Here is a 19,276-nt window from a genome sequence, read left to right as displayed (position 1 = left end):
GAATTATTTCCTCATTTCCTGCAGTGTTTTTACCTTTTTGTAGCATCTGTATGATTCAGAGACATGAACAGTTTTCTTTACGAGGTAACCTTGTTTCTGTCCTACTCACCAGTATTCTGGTATTTGTCCAGTTTGCAACAACATTTCTTGGGATCTTGTCCAGGTTTCCAATTTCTAAATATGTAGGTTGGGTCAGATGAGACCTAATCTCCTGTTTCTGCTCCAAGGACACCACCATGAAATTTTAGGAGATAATGGTTTCAGTGTCTGTTAGACAGAAAAGAGCCACTTTAATTTTTTCTCCATAGATTTTTTTCTGGTTATGTTTTTAGGCTCCTAAATTTAGACTCCCAGAGGATTCCTCTGGAGTATCAGGTTTAGTTTTGAGCTCCCCAGTTGAGTTCCCACAGACATTGACCTGCTGATGAGAATCCAGCAGAGGTCACCAAGGTGTCTGAGGAATGAGGCACCTGATCTAAGGGTCCAGACAGATGGAATGTTTTAGCTTCTGTAAGGCTAAAAACTCTTGTAAAAGACTTGAAGAACTTACTTCTGTCTTCAGCTTCCTAATGGAAAGATGCTGCCAAGGTGGAGCATACTCTTCCAGTGACAGAACAGGAGACAGTGACTGCAACTTGCAGCCTTGGAAAACTACAGTTAAATCTATAATGTTTATATGTAGTCCTTGTTGGCTGGTCCCCTCCCCACCAAGAGGATGGTCAAATACTCACAGAATCACAAATACTGGAAGAGGTTGTCCAGAGAGGTTATGAAATCTCCATCCCTTGGAGATATTCAAAGCCCTGCTGGAGATGGCCCTGAGCAGCCTGTTCTGACTGTACCTGCTTTGTGTGTGTGTATGGCAGAAGGCATTTGGACTAAATGGCCTCCAAAGCTTCCTTGCTATGTAATTGACTCCATGAGAATTTAATGAACTTGTCCTCTAGTCACTGAGAATTTTTTTCCAGGTACTGGAGGCAAAACTTTTCATTTTAGTGCTTTAGAAGCACACAGCTGGAAAACTGGAGCATCTGAATGCATCCTATTCCTTAATGATTAAAAAAAAAGCTCAAACCAAACTGATCTGGATTAGGCACAGCAAAATGTTATTTAAAAAAAAAATCCTAAGATTGTTTTTTTTTTTCCCTTGCCAAACCACACACAATTGCACTGATGCAGTTTGGAGCATGGCTCTTCTGTAACCATCTCTCTCACCCACCCCTTGCATTTTGTGCAAGGTATATGTCCAGATTTCAGTGATGTTGAGCAACTTGCCAGTGCTGTAATTAACCTTTAATTAGATAACTACTGCATTGGTTATTTTTTTTTCCAACAGAATTTAATACCCCTGCCAATTTTGTGTATTTCTTTCTATTTTTAGGAGCTGCCAACACGAGAAACTATTGAAGATTTGAGAGGTATTTTAAAGGCTTTTATAGACCTCTTTAAATCTCTGTTTAAACATTGCTTACCACTAAAAAAATACCAGACTGGATTGCATAATGGAAAAGCTTAAGAGGACAAAATATCAAGGGGATTCTTACAGACTAAGGTTTCTCAGCTGTCAGCCAGTCTGTTTAGGATGCAGCCAGCTGGTGAGCATGAAGTTGCCCTGCCCAGTTTGATATGGGGAGATGAAAAGAGCCTTCCCCTCATCTTCTTGGGAAGGTCTGAACCTCTGGGGAGCATAAACCAGGAAGCCAACTCTGAGATTGCATCTTAAAGCCCCTAAACAACTTCTGGCTGTAGACTTGTGTTGATATTGTTGGTCTTGAGCACAGCTGTGTATACTCTAGCACACCTTCCTTAGCCTAGAGATCCAGTGCTTGAGATGTTTCAAATTTTTGGTTTTTTCATCTCCTTGTTAAGGTTGGTGACCATATCCTGTGGGACCATCTAGAAAATGCACAAAGTGATGTAGTAAACTTGTGCCATGCTGGCTTATTCTTTTTCACCTCTCTCTAAGTGGGGATAATTCTGTAAAACTGCTTTGATATTAGCTAATTCTTGAGCTGTTTCATGTTGCTACACTTGTCCTGGCCTGGAAGGATCCCAGCTTGCTTTCATATTATTTCACACGTAGCTGCCAAAAAAGATCCTTTCTTAGGAACTGTTTTTATCAGCTACATCCTTGGTACTTCCTCAGCTTTCCTCTGGATCAGAGGTAGCTAAAGATCATACTTCAGTAATGCACAGTGTTCATGTTTGTGACACCTTACTCCCATGTGGTTTTTGTTAGGTGTTATGGTATTGGAAGACCAGGCTACACCACCAGTTTCATCTACCTCACCCTGTATCAAAACAGATGTATTGCCAGTTTCTACAGCTTTGGCTTCAAATGCCACCACATCAGCAATAGTGACAAAAACAGCTGCTATGGAAACACTTTCTGGTAATGGAATAAATGGAATAGAAGGGAATGGAGAGCCATATGGACAGCATGGATCCCAAGATAATCTTGTGGACAGAGATGTAGCTAAAAACTTCTCTAATATTTCCTCATCTCAAGGTGATATTTTACGGACTGGAGTTTCTTCAGAGCCATGGGACAGTGAAAATTCAGTTATTTCAGACCATTTGAGTAATCCTAAAAGCTACAGGAGAGAGAAATCACCAGGTACATCAGCACTGACAGACTTTCCCAGTAGCTGCCCACAGTGCAATGCCCCTGCAACCAAAGACCCCGACCACCTGGAAAGTTCTTGCCATCCTGGTAATACCCAGGAGGACCTTGACTGCTCAGACAGTGAGACTGCTGTTGCAGTTGTGGATAATTCTCTTCCAGGAGACCAGCTATGTGAGACCATTAAAATTGTGATCACAATGAGCACCACACCAAACACCACCCTCAGTGACCTGGCAGACTCTGCCCACCTGAAGGCTCTGGGAACTGAGAGCTCAGCCCTCGAGTCTGGTATAGTGACAGCAGGTTGGGCAAGTCAGCAAACTAATGAACAGCTCAGAATCCCTGTTATCACTTTTGACCTGTCTGATGACAGTAAAGGTAAGGCTTGTCCAGAAGGTAGTGAAAAAAGTCCAGAACTTTTGAATGCAGAGCTGTCATCCAACCAGTGCTCTGGCTATGAATCGGGTGATGCAGCAAAGGAACACAGCAACCCAGCAAATACTCCTTTAGCAACCAACACTTCTTCAGATCCAAACTGTGAGAATGCTTCTGAAAATATCCAGACTGTGGATTTAACCTCTAAGGAAGACCTCCAGAACTTAGACCCACAGTCCTGTAGAACTGCTCATGAAAAGAGGCACATGCGGGTGCTGAGTGTGGACAGTGGGACAGATGTGCTGCTAAGTAAGAATTTGATGGAGGTATCTGACAAAGAAAAGACTTTACCCACTTCTAAATCAGACCTGGAGGCTAAAGAAGGACAGGTGCCCAATGAATCGAACTTCCTAGAGTTTGTCTCCCTCCTGGAATCCATTAATACCTCAAAGATGAAGGCATCTAATCAGTCTGCTGTCAAAGTGGAGACTACAAAAGAAAACGGGCTTGTTGGAGGTAGGATGAATGGTTTTCAACTCTTCTGGAATAAAGAAGTTGTGGCTAGTTATTTAAAGCAGTTTATCCTGAGATCCTCAGTAGGGAAATTCCTAGAGGAGAACTGATTTTGCTAATAGGGCCAGGGAAGGACTGGGCTTGGTGGGACAAGGTGATTTAGTGAGAGTGTGATAGTGTCTGCTACGCTTTCAATATTTTTATTTTCTTAAAGATTTTTGTTTTGAAAATCTAAGGCAAACCTCACTAGGTGTCTGGTATGTATCTAGTATTGTGTACTGGAATAGCATGCATGTGTCAGGTCTTGATTGTTGGAATACCAAAAATATCTTACAAAAATATGGATAGCTATAGCATTGCATCTATCCTTGCCCATCTTACCAGGTGCACATGGAAGAATTGTCTGTATGTGTCTGCAAGTGTGTAGAAAGTTAGAATTATCACTGGTGAAAGCTCAGCTTTTACCTAATGTGTGTGTGTGCACACTCATTCTTAAACACCCTGCACAGTTGTGGGTTGGTTTCTAATTAAAAAAAGAAATCACTTTGTTCTCAGTGGGTAAGAGTTTTGATTTTTAGTAGCTTAAAACTAAAATGTTTGGGGTTTAAGAGGAAGGTTTGGTTGTTTACAATGAAAGTCCACAGTATTTTAATGAAAAATGGTATCTTCTCATTCGAATTCCCTTTTAATCAACAAAACACCTTTATCAGCTAATTTAAAAGATCACATACAATACAATTTATGGCTTTAATATAGAAATACCTTTTTTATTCAGCATTCTCATTGCTGCCACTTAACTCTTCCTCTTTTCTGTTAGGAAGGAATATTATTTGTAGCATCTTTAGCTGCTCTGGACAAACCTAGCAGAACTGTTTTGTGAGGATGGAAGATAATGCAGAAGGCAGGTGCAGTCTCAGGATGCTTGTCAAGTAATCAGTGCAATCAATTTACAAGATCTGGGCCAATGTGGAATAAGGCAACCCATAATAATAAAAAAGAATAGGTAATCTATGAAAGGCTTTCAAACAAGTAGCCACAGAAAATATGAATAGGGATGATTGCTTACATGAAGGGAAAGCAATGATTGATCAGAAAAAAATGCACTCGGATTCCACAGTGACAAAAAACCCCCTCAAACCTAAAACTTTATTAATCTGTTTGTAGTTACTAGGTTTTATATCTTGCAAAGATATAAAGGTTCTTCCTTCTGGAATCCAAGATCCAGGGGAAACAGGAGGATTCTGGTCTTCCATCAAACCAAGCTGTTCCCTAAAGCAACCTGAACTTAATTTCCTACTTTTGTATTTTCTTAAGTCCATATATTGTGAGATGGTGAAGTTGAGCTACATACATAGAATGACAGGATTATAGAATGGCTTGGCTTGGAAGGCACCTTGAAAAACAACAAGGTCCAACCCCCTCTGCCATGGTCAGGGATACCTTCCATCAGCTCAGGATGCTCCAAGCCCCATCCATCCTGGCCTTGAACACTTCCAGGGAGGGAGCATCCACAAGTTCTCTGGGCAACCTGTGCCAGTGTCTCACCACCCTCACAGTCCAGAATTTCTTCCTAATGTCTCACTTAAATCTACCTCCTTCCAGTTTGAAACTGCTCCCCCTTTTCCCTATCACCACAAGTCCTTGTGAAAATTCCCTCCCCAGCTTTCCTGTTGTCCCCATAAGGGACGCTTCTTGTTTCTGGCATGGCCCCAGTAAGTGGCATCCTGGGGGCAGAGCAGGGCTGGGACAAGGGGTGCCCTGTTGGGGCTGGCATGGTGGCTCTTGTCTCCTGCACCTCTGACTGGTGCTGTGGGAAAACAGATTCAATCCTGAAGCTAGGGAGAGGTAGTTCAAAGGCAGCTATTTCTGAGAGCAAGGAGGCTTTGTTTTCTACCCTAGCCAGAACGTGCTGCTTGCTAAAATAAATTACTGTCATTACTGGCAGCTTCCCCACAGTAATACTGGATTTTTAGGAATGAGAAAGCCTCTAATTTGTTTACAGCCTTGCAATTACAAATATGCTTCAGCAAAATAGCATCTTAGAAGAGATCTGAATAAACATTATTCCCACATTAAAGTGGTTGTACAAAATAAAGAAGTGTGTGGGGAGGGAAGGCAGAGCAAGTCAAGCTATGCACCAGTTGTTTTGGGGGAGGAGGAGGAGGTTGGCTGTGTATGGGTTTTTGTTCTTTTAACCTCACAAACCACCTAATTGGCAAAAGCAAATAATAGATGCCTGCTCCAAAGGAGCATAAAATGCACCCCACAAAGGTGTTTATTAGGCAATATGAGAAACTTGGCAAATCCCTGGAAAGCTGGGTGTTCAAAGCTGTGTGTAAGAAGGCTGACTTTTTGCATAATTTGGTGGAGGTGGGGAAATGTGCTCATCAGAACAGTCCTGCAAGTGAGTGAATATCATGGATGGGTCCTTGTGATGGGTACTCCCACAGAAAACAGAAGAGAGATCATCCTGACCCTGAATGCTTTTGCCAGTGGACAGGTCAGTAAAATGCAGGACAAGAAAATGAAAGCCTTGCTTTACACTACAAAGGATGCCAGATTTAGTGTGTTAAACTCCAAGACATAAAGCTGTCTAAGGGCTGTTCTGTAGCACCCCACCTCTTCTGGATGGTGAGAAAGTACCAGTGACACTTGCTAAAAATGGCTCTCAGGTTACTGTCCTCTCAGTTCTGAATCAGTCTTGCACCACCCATGTAATGAAAGCCTGTCAGAGGACAACTGCAAATTTTCCTCCAGTCTTTAAGAAGAAGAAGAGCAGCCAGGTTTATTGTCTGCTTTAGATCCCTCTTACACTTCTGGAACTAAGAGCAGTGATGCCTCAGACTTACCCAGGGTAAAAAACTCAGGTTATGTCCCCTCTGGCCCAGCTGGCTGGGATCTAGGACAGGCAGAGCAAAGCTTGCTCTGGGAGTGGTGGGGACTGGGGCAGCAGAACCTAAACCAGTCCTGCCTGGCCTGAATTTAGCTGTTTTGCAGGCTTTTTTAAGAAAAGGTACTCATCATGCTGGGCAGTGCACAAACCACAACCTTGAGCGAGTTCTGGATCCCAGGCAATTATCCTTCTATAAAAAAACCTGAAACAGTCCTCTGGATATTTTTAAGCTCCTCAGTTTGTTCCCCTGCATGTGGGGAAGGGGGATATTGCCTGCCATATAGTGATGGAGGAGAGGGATCATGTGCATGGGGTCACCAGCCCAAGTGACAGCTGTATTGGGAGTTTTCTGGCAGGCAGGTGGCACCCAGAGGGGACCCAAAGCCCTGCCCAGGTGCCAGCTCTTCTCTCTGAGCAGCTGAGTGACATCACTGACTCTCACTCCAGAGAAGGACATTGATGTGCCTTTTGGGATCAGGAGGAAATGTGATGCAGGACTCGTATCTCTAAATCTGGTGCTCAAGTGTGTAAGGCTTGACAGGATCAGGTTTTAAAGCTTCAATTCTAACATTTCAATTTTCAATTTTAAATCAAAGAGTTAACAGTCTGTTTGATGGCAAGGCTGACAGCTGTAAAGAAACTGAGGTTTTTTTCAGAGGTCTGTATTCTGCCTTAATTATCAGGTATAATGATGAGGCTGCTTACCTGAGACCTCAAAAACCTGGATTTTATTCCCAGCTCTGCTGCTGGCCCAGGAGATTGTTCAGAACAAGTCAAGTCTACACTGAAGTCTCCCTGTCCTATAAGCCCCAGGGGTATGGCTGTTTTTTTTCCTATCACTTCAGGACTAATATGGTAACTCAGATTAATGGATAATTTCATGTGCTTCTTCAAGTACCCATGTTGAACTCACACAGCAATTCTTGAACTGTGTTGGATTCCATGGGCCCTCTCATAGTTTGCTGAGTGATCAGCTTTAATTGTCAGATTTTTCTTTTTCTGTCTTTATGGCATAACAGGCAACTTTGGGTACATAAACTAGATGGCTTTGCTAAAACAACCTTTGAAGAAAGGGTTGGGAATGTCCTAGGGTTATATTTTTCAGAGAGATGAATAGGACAGTTCACAACTTTTGTTTCAAGAGAATAGAGCAGTGTCAAATCCATTAACTCCGTGGCCTGACAGGCTACAAATATATTTTAAAGTGAAACTTCCCATTTTGGAGAGTAGTGTTGTGGAAGGAAGTAGATTCTGTAGCAGAGCAATTAATGAACAGAAGACTCTCAGGCTTAATTAGCTTGATTCTGCATGAGCAGATTTCAAACCAGATGGCATTTGAAACAGTGACAACAGTGGCGTTTTAACTTGGAGGAATGAGTTGTGGAGATAGGGTAGGGATGTACAAGGAAAAGACAAAGGAAAACATCTAAAAGACTCTGGAGAGAAGGCACAAAATAATATATTTTGGAGAAAAGCTACAGAGCTATAAAATTTCATTGTTATTACCTGATAATACAACTTTAAAGTTGAGGTACTCTTTCAGTGGTTATTGTGTTTACTAGATGGACAAAGGCTGCTTCATTTCAGCTGTAAATCTATTTTCAGGGTGAACCAAAGGCTTTGTTCCACAGATAAAAAAATTAGATGGCCAGGGAAATTTTGGCAGTGGAACCACATTTAAATTAGGAGCTTCTATGTGAGCATTGAGGTGTTATATTTTTTTCTGTGCTGTTTCATCTCAGTGCAGATAAAAATGCTTACAGGAAATATCTTATACCCATATGATACATACAAGAAATGTTTATCTTGGTAAGGATTTGACCAGCATAGTTAAGACTGAGTCCTGTGACATATGATTTCTAGGTTCATTATCAAGTTACTTGCAGAGCCTGGGTTTCTGTGAGCCTTGTGTATGGCAGAGATGTGGTGGGGTAAATGTCTCGGGGTAAATGGCTATGATAAGAGACCACTATGAAAGTGTAGGAGGACTTCCATGTTGTGCTTTTTACTCTTGCTCTTGGAGTTTGTTTTTTTTTCCCTAGTAAACTGAGCTTTGCCAACAGAATTTCCTGCAGGGAGAGTTTGGTGGTGTAGAGCCTATTGTGTGCCCTGGCTGAACACTCCTGGTGTGGACACCTCTGTCTCCCTTTAAGCACTGAAGATGTAAGTCACTTGGAAGAAAATGAATAATAATTATTAAAACCAGTAACAAACCCATCATGGCCCACCTCTCCAGTGCTGGAAGTATTCCTCACCGTGGTGTTGTCTGATTGGCATATAAAGCTTGTAAAAAGCAGTGCCTTTATGTTTTTATTGTTATGACTCTCTACCACTACAGGGAAAAAAAGTCTGTAAGGCTTGTGGTTTAGAATGGAAAAGAGAGAGGCATTTTCTAAAACCATAGATAATAAAATTAAAAAAAAAAAATCTTTCCAATTGTTCCATCCCCAGAGCGAGTTTTGTGCAATATGGGACCAATTAGATTATTAAAACCAATGTTTCTGAGCTCTGTCAGTCAATTATTCTTACAGCTTGAACAGCCCAAGCCTTTAGGAAGGTGATTTTTGTTAGGTGTCTGTGGCTCTATCCCCACCCTCAGCTACAGTTACATCATTAGGGGGATGCTTCAGTAATGCTACAGTCAAATAAGGCACTGCTCCTGCTTAAAATATAGTTTAAATCTTTAATTAGGAAAAGGGAAAAAAAATTGCCTGTTCCCTTCTTTTTTTCCTAACTAGAAGGTAGGTCTGGCAGACCTACTGATTTTTTTCTCCATGTGCACAACAGATTGAAAAGATTTCCTTACACCAAACTTCTGAGCAGGAGGCTCAGCACATGGGCTGTGTGGTACTGAGATGCTTTTTTTCCTTCCCTGTGGAAGCTGAAGGAACCCAGCAAGAGTTATGGGGTGTTTTAAGCTCTGCTGCCTCTTCCCTCTCTTTTGGTACCCAGGATGGTGAATGTTTGGGGTCCCAGGGAGACTCCTCAGGCTTGGGGCTGCTGCTTGTGCTTCATGTTAAGAGCTGAGACCTGCTTGGACAAGATGTGGTGGTGAAATTGAAGTTGTTCTTACACTTCTGAATCCCCCCACATCCCCTCCTGAGAAGTGTGAAGTGGTAATGTGGTTCAGTGGTTATGTCTAAGGCTTTGGGTGTCAGGGGTGTGGGTCCTGTGTATGAAAACAAGATGATGTCTGAGCTCCTGAAAGTTGGTTTGTTTGTAGAAGTGATGAATCAGGTGGAGAAAAACAAGACAGATGATCTTGAAAGATCTGCATGCCCCAAATTGTTTTCTTTTATCAGCTATATCAATTGGCCTAATAAAAGATGCTGTCTGCAAGCCTTGAATCTATTTTATGCTTTGACCATCTCAGCTATGACACCCCTGTTTCTTGACTGATGGCTCTTGCATGTTAGGATGAGAATTGTATTGGTAGGAAATATGGTTTTTCAAACAGAATGTTTTTGGGGGGTAACTGCTGTAGTTTCTTCTTGATGATTCAATTTCTAAGGTGTGTAAACAGCAGATGTTGCAATAAGTCTGGGTAAGTACTTTCCAGTACACATTGCTTAGAGCATGAAGCTACAGGACTTGCTGAAGCATCTCCAACAAGAAACACAAAATACTTTAAAAACTTTCTTTCATTTAAAGCACTTAATTGTGTGACTGCACATGGTGGTGATGAAAACTGTCTTTGTTGCACTTTAAATCCTAACATAATTTTTTTAGTTTACAGCCAAAGCACAGTTGCAAAATACTCCACTATTCAACATGAACATTAGTACTTTAAGGAGTTTATTGCTTGAAAGTTATATATAAAGTAAATGTAGAGAGATGATACAAATTAATTGGTATTCAGAGTAGCAGAAATCAGACAAATCCATCATGTATAGTTTGAAATTTATGGTTCTTTATTTTCTGAGTGTAAGAAAATCTATTGTGCAATTGTTTGGCCAGTTCCTCCTTCATCCTTCATCAGGTGTGTGGCCAGTGGGAAAGAGGGATTAGGCAGCTCACTGCTTTCCCATCCAAGAGCTCCATTTCCTTTGAAGGTGCTGCTTTCCCTTTTTGTTACAGGGGTATGGGCCAGTGCCTCTGCTTTTCTGCTGGCAGAATGCACAGCTTGGGACCAAATTACAACCCCAGGGAAGCAGCCTCTTCCCAGTCCAGGTTAGGAACAGATTGCTTACTTCTGAAACAATGGGAAAAGCAAAGCAGAAAGTCTCCCTTGTTTGTCCTTTGAAACAACCCTCTTCTTGGAACAACCCATTCACCCAGCCTCCCAGTCAGAGTACCTCCTTCTTCAGATCTGTATGACTGCATCGTTTTAAGTAATTTTAATGTGTTTTTCATAGAGTGAGTAATTACAACAGTCTTTTAGCTTTTCTCTTCTAGATACTCTTGTTCAGTCATTAATGAAAAAAAACCAAACTCTTGACAGTCATCTGCTGAAAGAGTGGCTCCACTTCACTGCCCTGTTTTCCAGATAGCCAGATGACGGAGAGAAAAGAAGAAATGGTGGGAACAGAAAAGCACTGTGAGCAACTTCCTAAACAGGAAAGATCAGATGTACAAAGCCAAGATCGTGCTAGTACTAGTCCAGTGCTACCAGAGTCTGCCAAATTTGCAGCACTGTAAGGCCAGTTTACTTTACAATTTTGTACTTCAAAGATATGATGTAAGCTGTTTTGTTTCACTGGGTAGAAATGACATAAACTTTTAATTAACCTCTCTTTCTTTCTGTTTTTATTGAGAACAAGAAAAAAGTTCCTCATAGTAGTTTTGAAACATTTTTGTGTCAAGTTACCAGGGCAACAGGCAAAGGCAGATAATCTACCGGGTAACTTCTCAGCAGGACAGTTCTGTCTTGCAAGTAATAAGTGGACCTGAAGCATCTGTGCAGGATGAGCTCTCCGTGGATGCAATGCACGTGTTCATAGATGAAAATGGTGAGTTTCTGTAGTTGGGAGTAATGGCAGTGTGTGAGGAAACTTTTAAAGAAACTGCAGATTGTCCTGGAAGGATTTTTTTTTTTTTTTTACCCATTGCATGTTTTTCTCTGTGCATGAAATAAAGGGGCTTAGTCATTTTAAGGTCAGATCAGGAATAACTACAATTTTCAAAACCCACCAGTGACCATCACAGACATGAGACAAGGAGCATGAAGCTTATCTTCCAAACATCATTCTTAAAAAATAAAATTAAAAATAAATTCGCTGGCTAAGCCAGAGGGCTACTTCTGTCTTTCCAAAAGAACCCCTGGCACTTTCTGCCTGGTTGAGTTTTTTGCAGTGGCCTGGCTGGGCAAGACTTTCCTCCTTTTTTCCTGTTTCATTCTTTAGCTGAAGAGCTCAGCCTGAACTCCTGTGGATATTATTATGGTGGTTGCTCTTGTTCAGAGTTGTGGTCTGCTGCCCTTTTCAAGAGATTTAACAAGTGCCCTTGTCTTGCCCCATCCCTGTGCTCGGGCTGCTGCTGCTCTGCAGCAATTCCCAGAGCCTGAAGCTGGGATGTGCTTGGTGTTGGTTTGTTGGAACTCTGCAAGGTGTTGGCCTATACCTCTGAAAGGCAGCTGTCCCAAAAGAGCCTTAAAACTGCTCTTAAAACCAGTTTGGGATGAATGCTCGTGGTGCTGGGTTGGTGATGCCAGAGATGCTCTGGTTTTCTGCTCTTGGTGGGGCTGGGAGCAGGAATGAGCTGGGGGGTCACTGAGGAGTAGGGACCCTTCACTTTTTGCTGCCTGTGCAAAGGGGGAGTAGCAGGATTTTTTTTTTTTCCTATTCTTTAATTTTTTAGCAGGATTTTTCTTGGCTTTGTACTTCCTTGCCTCACCTTTCTGAACCAAAAGAAAAAAAAAATAAGCTGATATTTCCATTTTACAGTGAACATACATTGATAGATGGGCTTTGTACTTAACTTACCTTTTAGGTTTCCACTCCAACTTCTGTTTTGATTTATCTCGGGTTTTCAGTTTTCAAAATGTTAATTTGCTCTCTGGAGGCTAAAATAAGGCTAGAGCCCAGACTGAAAACTATATTTATAAATGTGCCTGACCCAAAATGTATTTTTTATTAACTTTGTGCATTAAAAAAAAAGACATATCACTAAACTGATTTTTTTTTCCTTCTATGTTCTGAAGGGGAAATTAGATCCTGTTATTTAAAGGCTGGCTGTCAGAAGGAAGGAAATTTTCGACATCAGCTATCAAATTGTGATTGTATTTCAAATGCTCAGTAAGTAAGCCCTTATTTTTAGAAGTGTTAACAGTTTTCACTGCTAGAAGCTATGAAACTGGTTGTAGCTGTGAAAGATGCATGTGAAGAGGAGTGCTGGGGAGTTAAAATGTGATAACTTCTGGAGATGCCAAAGCAAGCATCTTTTGTGCTGTCTCAGTGAGTGCTGTGTGACAATATTGATGGGGAAAAGTGAAACAAAAGCAGAAGAATCCAGTGTACTTTAATTACTTGCTGGTAATAGTCAAAGTCAAGGGTGGTGATTACAAATAAAATCCTAAATAGAGCAAAGTAACTGGGGAGCTGTTCTCTCAACCTTGTCTTTCTTGCTTCCCATGCCTGCTGGGTCCTTTGTAGACTTTCAGAGCTGTGTCACTGCTTCCTCTGGGTTCTAGCAGCAGACCCTTTCACCTTGCATGAAATCTTTAATTATAGTTTGCCACTCCAAAATGGTGTCTGAGCAATTTTATTTTTTCAAAGGTCCTTCTGGAGTGATCCATATAAATCCCATATTCATTACACTCTTACCCAATCTGGTGTTTGCATATCTGTAAAAATAATTTTAATTATTCATTAATATATTGATTAAATAATTTGATGTTTTAAACATTATTTGATTTATACAGCATTTGGAAAAGTTGAGTGGGGGGTGTGAGAAGGGTCATGGTTAATAGTAAATGTTGTTATTCAAGTGCTTGGCTTTTAGTGGAGACTTCTGAAAAGTTTGGGACCACGTGAAGAGCAGTGTTAGCATTTTAGATAGCATCCTTTTCTGAGAAACATGGGAATAATGCTTTTAATAGTCAGTGAGCAAAGACTTAAAAGTATTTGAGTTCACCTAAAGTAATATTTTTCAGGCTGGCTTTAGCAAAATAAACCCCCCCCACAACCTTGTATAGATCACTGTTAAGCTAAAATGAAACATTTGGCTATTTAACTCCTGTAACTCTATTTCATCTTGCACAGAATAGTTTTCTCCTGCCCCATGCTACAACTGTGAACTTGAATCTGTCCTAAATTCAGAAATAGTTTACTGTCCCCTGACATTTCTCAGCTAATCTCTTTTTTTAATGACAAGATGACCCATCTTCCTTCTTGTACAAGAGGTCCTTCTGAACCTGTATTTTCTAGATGCTTATGGGACATCTCTTTTTCCTGTACTATGTTAGGTGCTGGTTTTAATTTGTGGTTTGCAGACCTCTAGGGATGTAAATTACTTTAAAATAATTATTGGTAAAATTATTATTTAAAAAGAATATTTACAAATAATTTTAAATTATCATTTAAATTATTAATAATTAAAATTTATATATTATATAAATTTTATTATAAATTATATAAAATAAATTACAAATTATTAATAATTATAAATTATTAATTATTATTATTTTAAATAGTTTACATTATTGAACTTGTACACCAAAACAAGTTCATATATTCTTCACAGCCATTTAAATGCATTTACTTTCTAAAGATCAGCACATTTACAGGAAATCTGAGTCCAACAGAACAAACCAGCAAAATGAGTGAGTTCCCAGGATTGCTCTGTATGGGACTCAATGGGAAGACAAAACAAGAATTTTTTCAAGAACAGAGCGGTGTGAAAGAGAGTAAAAAGCAGAAGTTCACATGAAAAACAGGGGAAGAGGACAAGGAAGCATGAAGTGTGCTCAGGGTGGTGTTTGCAAGGGCATTTTGCAGCATTTTTAGACCAGAGAGATGAATGGGAGGTGTCTGTTCAGTGGGGAGTTTGTACCCTCTGTGCAGAGATGGAAGGAGGTGGGTTTTGGTTTTTCCTTCAGGTGTTCACCAGCCAATAATTTGGTATTTAACCAATATGGAACACTTAGAGCAGAAACCAGAGGGGCAAATCTGCTTTACATACAGTTCAGGATTGAGGCATCTTGCTTTCCCCCTCTCCCCTGTCCCTGCCTTCAGGCTTGCACATCACTTATGTCAGTTTAGTTTCTTATCCATGGTTAAATATTAGCCAAATAATCAGAGTTATTTAGTTAATAACTTTTTATCACTGAAGAAACAGGCAAATAGAATAAAGTAAAACACAAGGCACAGTCTCCACTTTGTCTTTCTGTAACTGGGTTATGAATTGGCCATAGATAAATACATTTAAACTAAGTGATGCAAACTAGAGGAGATATTAAAATATTACTCAAAAGAAGCCATTAAAGAAAGCCTTGAAGCAGACTAATTTCAAATAATAACTTGTGACTTCTGTCCATTGAGTTCTGCTATTACCTGCTCCTGTAGTAAAGTCTTAACCTGCCCCTTATTTTACAACAGGTTATTAGGAATTGAAAAGAAAGTAAAATTTCTATGGCTTGAAAAGAAAGTAGAATTTCTATGGCTTGAAAGGTAGAATTTCTATGGCTTGTAAACATTTTATCATCTTCACATGGCTTCTGAAATCCAGGTTTGGCAAGTAATGAAAAATCTTAACAAGGTTGCTCTGTGTTGGGTTTATTTTTTTTTTCTTTGCTTTTGCATGCTTCTTGCTCTTGCTTTGTTTGTAAAGGGTGAGGTGATCAGCAATGGATTAATCTGCCAGAGAAAGATGGGATAATCTGAGAGTTTGTGCTTTCTTCCTTTGGAAGCTCCTTGACAGTATTGGAGGCAGCACTGTGGGAAGGAATTACCCCTTGTCTTGTCAAATAGCATCACCTCATCTTGGCTCTGCAGTGTTAGATGATCTTTGTATTCTTCAGTTTATCAATATTTATAAGCATTCCACCAGTTTCTAATTTTTTCTTCCACTTTTTTTATTTTTTTTTTCAATTTTTAATGGTTTACATTTTTGACTGTAGTTGAACAAAAGATATTACCAGAACCTGCAGTCCTTGTAATTTTCAGAGCTTCTTAAATATAGCACAAGCAGTTTCTTATTAATTTCTAAAATTATCCCTTAATTCTGCTAAAGGTTATGGAAAATTAGAACCCATTTGAAATTGTCTCCATATTTTTCTCTCCTTGTTTGTCACTGCTCCAGCAAGTCTGGCTTTTAAAATATTGAAGTTAGCCAAGTTAGGTTTCAAGGAGTTTTTTAATGTAATGATCACTAAAAAAAAGAAAGATAATTAATTTTCCATCTTAACTCTTACTTTGACAGGTTACTGAGTTTGCTAAGTTGTTTAAACATAGGCAGGTAGCTAATTGTTTCCCCAATTATTGGCCATGTAATTAACCTGACCCCACTTTTGCTGTTCCCTTGCCAGCAACACCTCTTGCCAGGTCCCTGGGGAATGGGTTCCCTGCTCAGCTAATTACCTCCAAATTTGATGTTCCCTTTCCCTTGCCAGCTTCACCTCCAGCTATAAACTGCTTTGTGACAGGCTTTGACAAGACCAAGTGTAAACTTTGTCTTCTCAGCTCATGGATTCTGATGGAAAAGAGTTACAGAAGGGCTGGGTGACTCTGTTTTCAAGGGAGAAATTGGAAAATAGCTTTCTCATCCTAAAAGCAATTTTTCTGCCCCGTGGCATTAAGTTCTTTACCAGCCTCTGTCTCTCCTGCAGTGAATTTTTAAGGTGTCTCAGCTCTGTGGTTTGGGCATGTTCTTGGCTTCTAGGAAAGCAGAGAAGGATGAAAAGGTTCATATTTGTATAGAAAAGGTGCCTCATAAAAGCATGAGCTGCCTTTTTGCATGGCTGGTTTGATTTTTCACCAAATGGTCACCAGGTTTCACAGTTTGGCTGTATAGAACTGCTACAATTTTAAGTTAATTTTTTTCCTATTAGTTTGGTGGTGCAAATTAAAGCTCACAAGCATTACCAGTAGCACATCCTGAAACTGATGTAGGATGTAAAAGCATTGTTAGAGGTACATAGATGTTTTCTGGGGTCAGGAGAAACAAGTTGGGAGTTAATAAATGTCTTGCAGACAAAGAGATGTCACTGACACCTCTTCTGTCTGGCACTCTGTGACAGAAAGCAGACTGTCCCCAGGAATATCTTAAATTACCTTGAATACCTCTTGTAATTAAATAACTGAGTCACTTTTGATAAGGAGAAATGTGAGCTATTATGTTATTCGGGCATTACATAGTGGTTCATAAATATCAGTGGAAGCATAACCCCCTCAAATTACCCTAATTGTAATAATAGGATTAATGATTTTTGCATTATTTGCATGATCTGTCCCCAGTAGAGAGCCTAATGGGGCCATAAAGTGCCTATCAGTGCCAATATATAAATTTAATAGCAATCATCTATTCAATGCATACTTGCTGTAGCAGGCTAATACATTTTTAAATATTTACTACTTCTCTACCTGTGCTTTATTTGCATACTGAGGCTCGTTCTGCAGGCTAAGCAACCTTGGTGTGTGTTACATACACAGTGGAAAAAACTTGTCAGTATGAGATACACCTTTCAGTACTGTAGCTTTCTTTAATATGTGTTTAAAGTAGTGCCCTGTCTTCCTAAATAACTTGAATATAAGAGGCATGTTATCCTTTCTGGTTTCACATCTATAAAAAACCCCCTAAAAATGTATTTTCTTTTTCTTACTATCAAGTATTAAAGTAATGTGCTTCTTGAAAGTGTAGCCTACAGGATTAGATTATCTGATCACTCTTTTTGATGAAAAGTGAGGCTGTCACTTTATAATTCAGAACCAATTCCATATCTTTTTCCTTCACTTGCTCTGTGAAAGAAAAAGTAAACTTACAATAAGCTGAAGGGCACTGATATTACACATTTTACTCTTTTGTAACTTTATGTGCTGCTTTGCTCCTACAAAAATGTGTTTTGGATTTTAATGGTATGAAAAATTGTGCTGTAAGTAATGAAAAGGAGTGAAAAATGAAAAGGAAAAAAGAGCTGAATTTATTCCCAGAAAATGAGTTTGTTTTTCCCATGCTGTTGTTTTGCTCAGGCATACTGTAATCCATCTCTGACATCTTCATGGAATCAGATCTCAGATCATTTAGCATCCCTGAAGAGTCTGCCACTCCTCATCATGATAAATACTCAGTAGCATTTATGGCTGTTTGAGCACTTTCTCTGCAGCCTTGAATTTGCTCCTATTTAAAGCAGAGAGATTTCTTTGGGGTGTGTGTGTATGGACACAGATGTGTTCTGGTTAGCAGCACTTGAAAAATTACATAAAATAATCTACACACCAAATCCTGATGTGGGAATGTCCATATCTACCCATGAATGTTTTCTGTGTTGTTTAAAAAATTGAGATGTGTGTAGCTCCAAGGAAAAATGTTTATTTTATATTTCCTTTGGATTTTTTTTTTTCTAAAGCATTAAAAAAAAAAAAAGCTAAGGGCTAATTTTTGATAGGCCAATTTTGTTTCTCCAATCTCATATCTCCTGAAGCCAGCTGGAATGGTTCCTGTGCCAGCTGTGGAAGCATTTGGCCATTTTTATTTCTTTCAAGGAACACTCTGGGTTTTAAGAGAATGCAATATTTTGGAATACTGCTTATATTCTTGAGCATGTTTCCTTTTCTCCTGTGTTAAACTCCTGAGGAAAAAACCATCTTGGAGCTCCCAGTTCTCTGCAGGATGGTGTAGTGATACAGATGTAGTTAGTTTAAAGGGACAGAGTTGGTGTCTGTCTGGAACAATCAAAGTTTTATCCAAGTGTGGTTTGAATCTGTGATGCAAAAGCATTTGATTTATTCAAATGTGTGGATAGGATCCAATTCTGGACCTCTCACTGCACTCTTAACACTTCATGTGTCTGGCAAGAGTCAGCAGTAGCCAGAGATTGCATCAGGAGGCAGCTGTGCTGCTTATATCCAATAGAAATTGGAATTTAAAATAAACATGGAAGGTAGACGACAAAAATGGATGTATGGCATGCAGCTGAAATACTTGAGAAGCAAAGTAGAAAAAGTGATTGCCCAGCCCTGAGAAAAAAAAGAAAAAAATCTTTCTATCTTAGCTGCAGATTCTCCTTGCCTGGGACCCTTGGGCTTTCTCTTGGAATCAATCATATGTATACCCTTGAAAAAGAAAAAAACGTCTAATTTCAGCCTTCTCTTGCTACCTTGGCAATGTAATTGGGTTTTTTTAATGTATGTAATGGAACAGGAACAATTTGGAACAGGTTGCCCAGAGAAGTTGTGACAGTGCTCAAGGCCAGGTTGGATGGGGCTTGGAGCATCCTGGTTTAGTGGAAGGAGTTCCCATGCAGGGGGGTTGGAAGTAAATGATCTTTAAAGTCCCTTCCAACCCAAACCATACTATGATTCTTTGGTAATTATTAAAATAGTTTTATGTGTGAACATAATTGTACTTAGGTGTGTTTCAGTATTACACGTGGTTCATCCATGTTGGTTCAATTGATGCCTTTGGGTTGCACTTTGCATCTTCTGTCTCAGTTGGTTCCCCAGACCCCTGACTTGTTAGATGAGGCTCTGACAGTAAACCCAGGCTTCTCAGGAGCTATAGGTTTCAGTCTAAAATGCTTTTCAGATGCTACAGGTTTGAGTCTAAAATGCTTTGCAGTACAGATAGGGAAATATAATAAGAAAAAAGGAAAAAATTGGGTGTTTTCATTTTAAATTTTTTTTTTCAGCAGGGCCAGTAGCTTAAAAAGTTGTTTCAGGAAAATAGTGTATCTAAGAAGTACTAAGAAAAGAATGTAATTTACCTACCAGTATAAC

At 39.8% G+C, this 19,276-nt stretch overlaps 1 protein-coding gene across 1 annotated transcript in view; it reads left to right on the top strand.

Moving 5' to 3' along the window:
- PCNX2 (pecanex 2) overlaps positions 1 to 19,276 on the top strand; it is a 146,450-nt gene that overhangs the window by 8,653 nt on the left and 118,521 nt on the right. The window contains exons 4-8 of the mRNA XM_030447709.1: positions 1,382 to 1,418; positions 2,240 to 3,517; positions 10,894 to 11,041; positions 11,211 to 11,356; positions 12,547 to 12,640. Of these exons, the coding sequence (XP_030303569.1) occupies positions 1,382 to 1,418; positions 2,240 to 3,517; positions 10,894 to 11,041; positions 11,211 to 11,356; positions 12,547 to 12,640 (1,703 nt within the window). The remainder of the gene's footprint in view (positions 1 to 1,381; positions 1,419 to 2,239; positions 3,518 to 10,893; positions 11,042 to 11,210; positions 11,357 to 12,546; positions 12,641 to 19,276) is intronic.

Source organism: Calypte anna, chromosome 3, assembly GCF_003957555.1.
Source record: "Calypte anna isolate BGI_N300 chromosome 3, bCalAnn1_v1.p, whole genome shotgun sequence".
Lineage (NCBI taxonomy): Eukaryota > Metazoa > Chordata > Aves > Apodiformes > Trochilidae > Calypte > Calypte anna.
This window is presented reverse-complemented; position numbering and strand designations above follow the sequence as displayed.